General features: G+C 44.9%; 1 protein-coding gene across 6 annotated transcripts in view; it reads left to right on the top strand.

Annotated features, from left to right (window-relative positions):
• The window catches only part of fgfr3 (fibroblast growth factor receptor 3), a 51,171-nt gene that overhangs the window by 18,369 nt on the left and 23,474 nt on the right, over window positions 1-9,328 (top strand). For 3 of the 6 annotated variants that reach the window (XM_072677808.1, XM_072677805.1, XM_072677807.1), the window contains exons 4-5: window positions 1,680-1,745; window positions 6,397-6,566. In XM_072677808.1, coding sequence (XP_072533909.1) covers window positions 1,680-1,745; window positions 6,397-6,566 — 236 coding nt within the window. The remainder of the gene's footprint in view (window positions 1-1,679; window positions 1,746-6,396; window positions 6,567-9,328) is intronic. The other 3 variants (XM_072677811.1, XM_072677810.1, XM_072677809.1) reach the window with 3 other exon arrangements.

Here is a 9,328-nt window from a genome sequence, read left to right as displayed (position 1 = left end):
TGTCGTCATTTTTTCATATTTTTTCAGCAATCAGCATTTTGCATCCTTTTCCTGTTCTAAGGAGAGCAAATATTACAGCTCGGTTATCTGTCCAAATTAGACCCCCAAACACGCACGCGGCACACCCACCTCCCACACACATGCACACACACACATACATAAACGGAGGGGGTGAAACACGTTTATACTCTGAGGACAAAATATAATTAACTCAGAGAAAATAAACTCACTCTCACTCCAATTATGGAATGCTCAGATCTGTATGGGTGTGTACTCACACGCACGTGTGTGTGTGAACGGTAGCCTGGGTTTAGACTGAGGTCCTGTAAACTCAGAAACTGAGGGACACCAGCTGAGTCGCTCATTGACAACTAATTAGAAAGCAATTGTCTGGAATCACCTCATCATTCAAACCAGATGGAGAGAACGAGGGAGAAACGGGGCGCGAGAGAGCGCGCGAGAGGGAGAGAGAGAGAAAAAGAGAGTTTTTCTTGCTTTCGCACATGTGTTTGGCATTAGTCCAGCTCCAATCGGCCCTCTCTGCAGCCCTTCGTCAGTAGAGGGAGAGAGAGAGAGCAAGAGATCAGCTACAAATTCTGCACCAATTACCATACATCGATAAAACGTCCACAAAGACAGCAATATCCTGTTTTAGCCACTTAAACACATGCCTTGACAGCCAGCAACACACACACACGCACACACAGTCAAACATTCAGCAGAACACTCAAACGGCACAGAACAAAGACGCCAGCAGCACAAATACACACTCGGAGTACTTCAAAAGGAGGCCGAGCAGTGTAAAACATCTCATCAACAGTTACACACACACACACACACACACACTCACACACCCTGAATGCCAGGCTCTTTGATAAAACACAGTGTAAACACAGAAATGTACTAAACACATTGTGCTAAACACACACTCTCTCTCTCTCACACACACATAACACTGAATCTGCTCCCCAGTTCAGTTTAAAGCTGTGGAAGAAGAGCTCTGATTAGCTTTAACCTGGTGTTGCTCCTCAAACCCCCGCCTCAGAGGAGAACAGGGAGCTTACAGTGAGAGCCACAGGCCTGGTTAGGATTAGAGTTGGCCGATTAGCTGCGAAACGTGTGTGTGTTGAGCCACTACCTGTGTGAATGACTGTTGAGGAACGGTGTGAATAATCTCCCTCTTTTTCAGGGTCATGTTATTTTTTCCTCCCTCTGAATGAGTGCATTTAGAACTACCATACGGGAGCGAGCCTGTCAGTGTGTGTGTGTGTGTGTGTTTCGGTGCGTATATGTGTGTGTGTGTGGTTGTGTAATAATACAGCTGTTGTCAGAAATCTCATGGACATTTTGCTTACCGAGTGCCTACTAACATCTGCCAGCCATTAACCACTATGTGTGTGTGTGTGTGTGTGTGTGTGTGTGTGTGGCTATTTGGAGGAGGGAGGGGGTGGTTAGGGGGACATTGTGAATGCTTGTGTGTATGTTTGTGTATGCAATAATTATTTTTGATTTCTTATCAGTGCACTTTCCCAACTCAGCGGATTCTGAATAGATTCATTGTCGTGTGAGAAAAGCTACTACTGTGCCATGAGGTAATATAATCTCTCTCTCTCTCTCTCCCTCTCTCTCTCTCTCTCTCTCTCTCTCGTTTTCTCCCTCGGTCTCTCACACTCTCTCAGATTCCCTCTCGTCTGGCGACGATGAAGACTATGACGAAGAGCCAGATGATGCAGGTAATGGAAATGGTGTGTTCCCTCATTTCATCCTTTCGTTTTAAATTCCTCCTCTGGAATTAGATGCTTGGTTCCATTTGTCTGTATTTTAATAAGCTCATTCTGGGCCTGTCATTCATGATTTCAGCTTGCGTTTCATTTCATCATCTGCTCTCCCCTGGTACCCTGAAAAACAGACCCTCGCAAGCAACTCTGGGTTTGTGTGTGTGTGTGCAGCAGGGCAGAGGCAGAGAGAGAAAGAGAGAGAGATCATTGGTGTTTTGCTGACAGCTCCTGTGGCTCTATGGACAGAGGGGATAGGGGGTACAGGAAGCCGAGAGAAAGCTCTAATGTGAATATAACTGGGTCTGCTTGGCTCTGCAGTTTGTTTCAAGTGAAATTTGAAAACTGACAAGCTGAAAAGTTTACATGCAGCACTGCTGCATGTGTGTAAGTGCCAGCTCGTTTCCTGGTATACGTTCTGGACAAAGCTGCAGCTTTCTTCTGGCGTATAAGGTCAAAGTTATGAGAATATTGGGGTTTTTTTTGTGGTCCGTCATTGCAACAATGAGCACATGCACCACAGGATGTGCAGTGTCATATAAGGCAAATGAAATCAAACCTGTCGTGCCACCTTTTATAGCCGCTTCATACAAAAGGAAAATTCACACTCATTAAGGCCGATTATACGCTATATGGACGAAAGTAATGGGACACCTGCTCATTCATTGCTTCCTCCGAAACCTCTACTAGATTTTGGAGCATTGCTGTGATGATCCCAAATCCCAAACCCATCCCAAAGATATTGAATGATTGGATGGAGCACCATCAACCCAGTGAACACAGTTCCACTGCTCCATAGGTCAATGCCGGGTGGCTTTATACCGTGTTCATCGAGTCCTATTCTAATGGCAGTACTTCTCTACAGGGACTACACAAGTTGTGTGTGTATGTGTGTGCATTTGCACATCTGTGTCAGCAATGGCAGCATATGACTTCATCATCGCCAGCTGCCCTTTATATTGTGTGCACGTTTCATGATAAATGGACCGACAGAAACAGCAGTCCAAAATGGCTCGAGTTGAACCTCATTACATCAACTTACTTTGAAAGTTTTCGAGGCCTGATGCTGGACTGAGAAATCCATTTGCCTTCACACAGTTAAGCATCATATGTGTGTGGTGTGAGTGGCCTGCGGCTGCTGGGTGGGGGAGCAAAGAGAGGGGATTAGGAGAAAACTTAAAACCCCTTTAGAGTTTAATGACCAGTAATCCACCTCTAATGAGAGAGAGAGAGAGACTGAGTGAGACAGAGGGAGAGAGAGGAACACATCATGTGAAAGTTCAGCTTTTCTGTGAGTTTAGAACATGTGAGAAGTCTGATGACATCACTGCCTCACACATCATGGTGTCTGTGCGCTCGGGAAGCTCTGTTCTGTGTTGAGAAGAAAAGAAGAGAAGGACAACTAGGGTCAGGCAATATGACGATGTTTTATCGAATCATGATACAGCTTGTGAAAACAGCTGTGCTGCCGAGCATCACACTCGGAAGGATGTGAGGAGGAAGTGCCATCACACCCAACCCTGAAAGAGCAAGGCCAGTTGTGCTCTCTCTGACTCCGGCTGCTGATGGCAAGCAGCATGACCCAGGATTCGCGTCCCAGGAACTAGGTTAACCTCTATTTCACCAACGCCATATTACTTAATGTTCCCATAGCCATTAGCCCTGGATTTTAATCTCAGAATAAGCCAGTTTAGCTTTTTCTCATGAAATGTTTCCTCTGGGAACAGTGCAAACAGATTCTAGGGGTTTGGTTGCTGAACTGTCCTCTTTTTTCCACTGCTCATGAGCTTGCATGTCTAAATTTAAGGCAGCCAATATATTTTGCTTTTAATTTTTCATGCCGAATCATTTTTAACAGTGTGCCGATGGCACAGTGATTCAGTTTACACAGTGTAGAATCAACTGCTGCATGCCAAAACGTGTTGCCACCTTCAGATCAATGAATCAGTGTGCTTGTGCCCTCCTGTGGACCCTCGACTTTGACACAGTTAACACTCTGTTCATGGGTGTTTAAGGCAGCTTTGGATAGTTGTGCTGTGCTTATTTTGGCAGAGTTGAGCTCGTCCACTCAAAGCTCTGATTGTCCTTAGTGAGTTCTACAAGAGTGCCGGAGAGGGCACCGGCACCGCACACACACACACATACACACACACACAAACGGGGCTGAGCCATTCTTGTCCTCCCGCTGAACACGCTCCACTGAGCGGCAGCAAATCAACTGAGACTTTCACAGAAGTGTAATGTACCAGTACTGCATGTGTTTGTTTGTTTGTATGTGCTTGCGTGCCAGGATATATGTGTGTGTGCGTGTGTGTGCTGGACCTCTGCACCCATTATGCCAGAGGAAATTCCAGCTTGCTGATCACCCTTCACACTCTGATCGCTGATACCAGCTTTATAGCAGGCAGAGAGGGAGAGCCGAGAGGATTCAACAGAATTTACCATGGCTTTAAATCCAGGCCTGTGGTGCAAATTTTGGAAATCTTGCTTTTAGATCATTGCAGATTGGTTTAGCGAACCCGGTGGCTTTGACTTAGATCCAAGTTTCGCTCTTTAACTGTGTGTGTTTGAGAGGGAGAGAGAAATTGTATCTGCAGGCTTAATCTGATCTATATAGTGAATGAATTGAAGAGAGCTGAAGGCCTGTTTGCTTACTTGGCCCGGTCACCCTGAAGTCCACTCTAGAATTTCCACTTTAGATTGTGTCCATTCACTCGTTCTGCACACCACTCAGAGGGCTGTGATTAAGTGCGGGGCAAAGCAGCTGCTGACAGCTGCAGTGGTTTTAGAGAGGACACAGCAGGCTCAGGATTAGACATAGATAGGGGTGGGCAAAAGGACAAAAATATATCATGATACTTAAAGACCTTTTTACTAAACAGGATCTGCATCCTGATATTTAGTTCCGATGGGCAAACGTCATCGGCCTTTGATATGTGAAGTTCGGTGTGCATTTGGAACAAAATCCAGGGGCGTTTTTTTACTTTCTGGGCTTGAATTTTTCATCTCTAATATATACAATAGGTATAGAAACAGAACTAGGGACACTGCAGGCTCAGTATATGGTAACTGTCATTAAACAATTTTGTATATTCTGTATTTTCTTAATTTGATTTGTTTGTTTATTTGTTCATTTTTTTAATTGATCTAGCAAACAAACACAATTGGCCAGCATTTTAGAATGGTTGAAAAGCAAGTCTTTTACATTTAAGCTGCATGACATTTATTAATAGTATAGTATATACACAGTATTTTAAGCTATTGATAGTATTTGCTGTTCGCTGTTATTCTGTTATTCTTTTTGTTGTGTGAATTTTGTTGTGTGAATAGTAAGTATGCTACTGATGCTCAGATGCGACTTTACAACCCTGTTATACTGCCTCAGAATGAAGCACGCTGATTTCTTTTTATGAAGGGCCACAGTTTTCCCTTCTTGACGTGTGTTTAGCTCCAGTTTGATAGCTGAAGTAGTCCAGTTTGTTTTTAAGCGAGCATATGGTGAAGATTTGCGCAGATCCGTGTTTGCTTTCTTCGGCTTGTGCTTCATCGCGTGCGAAACAGGGAGTCTGAGCTTCCCTTCTGTGGACACTAGCACAGGAAAGGCCGAGTTCACAAGACCTGGTTCTTGTAGAAACTCGTATTCCCATAACTTGCAGAGTCTGGTGGTCATGAGCTGCTCTCCAGTATCAACCACCCCATATTCTCCTGAAGTCTCGTTGCGTTCTACTACTTCACCAGCTTTGACTAGGGGTGTTTCTGACTGACTGCGCTTAAGTACTTATGAACGTGCTTTTCTTCCTATGAACTTATCGATTCCGAGCCAGAACTTACACGAGAGAAGATTCGGCTTGATGTGTAGAAGCTTTGACGTTGGTTTGAAGTGGGAATGGGTTCATCAGGCATCTCAGTGTAGGTTCTGATCTAAGAGGTAAAAAAGGAGTTCCGACAAAATCAGAAATTGATGTTTAATGGTTGAGAAAGAGAACTACAGAGTGTGTTCATATTTCTGAACAAAGATCTTTTCGAGTCTTGGCTCTCAAGCGTAGATTCACACTGTCAGCGTGTGTGTGTGAGCATGTGTGTGTTTTCCCTTTCAAACAAATCTTTATTCAGTCTGGGAATTAGGCAGCCAGTCTGACGCTGCCACAGTGTACAAGAGACATTTTCCATAAACATTCACCCACACAGAGACTCCACACACACTCACACTCGCACTCACAGAAGGGGAACACCCCTTACCCTCACTGTACAAAATGGCTATAGACCCTGACAAATATTTACACACACACATAATTCTTGAGCGGCAAAGCAAACATGCGCCCTAGATTATATCTGTATTTCTGAACTATTTGATATGGTCTACTAACACAGAATACAGAAGAGTTCTTTTACTTTCTAAAAGGCACAGAAGGCAGTGTTGTTAGAAAAGGAGGCTTATGCTGTAGTAATATGCGTTTCAACCCCTTAAACCCTGCGTGTCTTTATGTGGCCCACACTGTGAGTTCTCACCCTCGTAACTACATAACGTACAGTCATGTGAAAACTTATAGATCTTAATATTAATAAGTGCATAATAAACCTAGTGTTCAAAGGGTTAACATATATCTCTTCCTCCAATCAGAAGCTCCCTACTGGACGCGTCCTGAGCGGATGGAGAAGAAGCTGCTGGCTGTTCCCGCGGCCAACACGGTGAAGTTCCGCTGCGCTGCTGCTGGAAACCCCACCCCCACCATCCAATGGCTGAAGAACGGCAAAGAGTTTAAGGGTGAACAGAGGATGGGCGGCATTAAGGTGCGTCCCTCTGCCTTGTGTGTGTGTGTGTGTGTGTGTGTGTGTGCACATGCGTGTGTATGTATACCTAGTGTATGTGTACCTATCTGTATATATGTGAATGTATAGTCACAGTGAGTGGGTGAGGTATAAGTGTATGCATAAGGTGGTGGGAGGTGGGGATCCTGAGGCTACATTTCATTATCGAATCTAGTTTTTAACAGTTTACACCGTCCTCGCCTCTCTCTCTGCCTCTCTCTCTCTCTCCTCTCTTGGAAGCATGCACCTGTTGCTGTCTGTCTGACAGGATGGTAGTAGTTCTATCAGTGATCAGTGCTCTGTGTGTTCCTGCTGTTATTTATGTTTTTACAAGTAGGTGTGTGTGTGTGGGCGTGTGTGTGTCCTTGTCTGCCATGTGCTGCCAGAAGTGAAGGCAGTATTACCTTCTGATCAGACTATTATCATGTACCAGTTTAGGAAAAATACACTGACCCCTCTGGAGCATAGAGAAACACACCTTACACAGATACTTGGTGTATATGTGAGAATTCTATGCACAGGGCAGAAAAACACCCTAGACAAGGTGCCAGTACATCACAGGGTTACACACACACGGACCTAGGTGCAATACAGCATAGCCCATTTATTTATTGGCATGCTTTTGGGAGGTGAGAGAAAGCTGTAGGAACCAGAGGAAAGCCATGTGGACATGGGGAGAACTGACCAAACTTCTCACAGACCAGAGCAGACTGGAGCAAGGATCAAACCCACAAGTCCAGGCCCCTGCCACCCTGCACACACACTGCCACTGTGCCGCCATGTATGTATGGGTTTTAGTGCAACATTGAAGATTGTTCAGAAGATGGTTAGTTCTCCTATGTAAAACAAGAATTGCCTGAGCCTAACCTTAAGCCTAATCTTAAACCCAGGCCTGCTCTAACTTTAACCTCAGCAACCAAAAGGCAAAAGTTGTACCCTTTCAGTACCCTTTCTAAATGAGACGTCAAGCCTTTGTGATGAAGCCCTTCACTAGATCAGGACCAGTTTGTTGGTCCTCACAATGTAAGTTGTTTCTACTGGAGTGGCACATTTTTTGTCCTGAAAGCGTATGAAAACAAGCACACACACACACACACAAACAGACTTTAACAGAGAGAGGAGGAATGTTACGAGCAAAGCAGTCCTAACTCATATAGAGACTCACATCTGTGCAGTAGACGTTCTAATGTTCCTGATGGGTTTTATTAGCACTAGCTTCAGACTTAACTCCAGACTTAATAAAGCAAACAGCATTTGACTGAAACTAGCTTTTAATAAAGACCAGTGGAGACGGGCGGCTAAAATACCACCATAGTGGATTTCCAAATTTCCAAACACTGTGAATTGGGGCTTAGGTTTGAATGAAGTTGTGATGTGCGTTTTTCCATCTACTCTCATTTGCAGCCACACATTTCTGATGCCCAGCTGTGTGGTGATAAGTTCATCTGTAGGGTCAGAGTTGAAGATGGCATTGACAGCTTTATTGTTGTCAGACCCTCCCCCCAACCAAACCCTCGCCCATACCCACATTCATACACACACACTCACTCACACACAAACAGGGTCAGGGTCAGGGCTCTAGACTGTGTCTGACAGCTTCACAATGAGTTCCTTCAATCTCTATTAAAGCAACAGGCTTAAAGTCATAACCTTCAGAAGCTATGCATATGTAAATATGCTCTGATTCTGTGTGTGTGTACTGTGTTTTATTCTCTTTGTGAGGAAAGAATGCGAAGATCTTGACACTGTGAGGACGATTTGCTCATCCGCTTTGGGGGGGGGGGGGGGGGGGGCGTCTTTATTACTCAGAGCGGGGCTTTCATTTGGCAAACCTAGAAGAACAGATCAAGCACTGGTTTAGTCCTGGAGGACCCCCTGCTCAGCACATTTTAGTGATTACCCTAATCCCAACACACCTGATTTACCAGCTAATCAGCTAAATAACAAGCTTTTCCTGAGTTGAAGGTAGGTGTTAGAGCAGGAGACCACTAAAATGTCCAGGATCAGGACCAGTCAACCACTGGTTTAGACTGTTAAGCAGGAAGTGGTAGTTCTACTATTTAAATAAGTGGGTGACCAGGTTTTCAGTTCCTTCAGCTCTCCTATGTACTTTTGTTTGGCTACAGGGAGCCGTGGACAGGACTGAGGTAATAGGGCTTTTGTTTTCAGGCCTGGTGATCAGATCTTGATAAATAGTGTGCAAATGCTCTTCGAATGCCTAATGAGCTCTAGATGTAAGAAAATTAGCCGCTGCCTGTAGTCGTATTGTTGAAAACTGTCTAGTCCTCTGTTGAAACAGTTGACTTTCCCACAGCTTTCTCCTGTATGGACAAACACACACACACACACACATGCACGGCGCTCCACACCGACTGGCAGGGCCGCGGGGTCAGAGTTCATTCCTCTATTGAGTCATCAGAATGGGGCGGGTCTGTGTGGGAGTTGCCGTGGCGATTGAGAGCAGTTGATTGACGGGGAGGCGTGGCTATCGTCATGGTCACATATGGCTACCAGGGTGTTATTGTTCGAATGCTAATCTACAGCGTTACAGGTTAGTCACGCCACGCACACACAAACACACACAGAGGCTTTTGTGCAAGCCTGTGAGTTGGGTTGGTGTGTGTGTGTGTGTGTGTGTGTGTGTGTGTGGATGTCTGATGACACGTTAAACAGCTCAATCAACAAGTGCATCCGTAGGACTGTATTAAGCCATCTACATCAGCGTCTTGGTTTCTTAAACAGGG

This window comes from Salminus brasiliensis, chromosome 4, assembly GCF_030463535.1.
Source record: "Salminus brasiliensis chromosome 4, fSalBra1.hap2, whole genome shotgun sequence".
NCBI lineage: Eukaryota > Metazoa > Chordata > Actinopteri > Characiformes > Bryconidae > Salminus > Salminus brasiliensis.
This window is presented reverse-complemented; position numbering and strand designations above follow the sequence as displayed.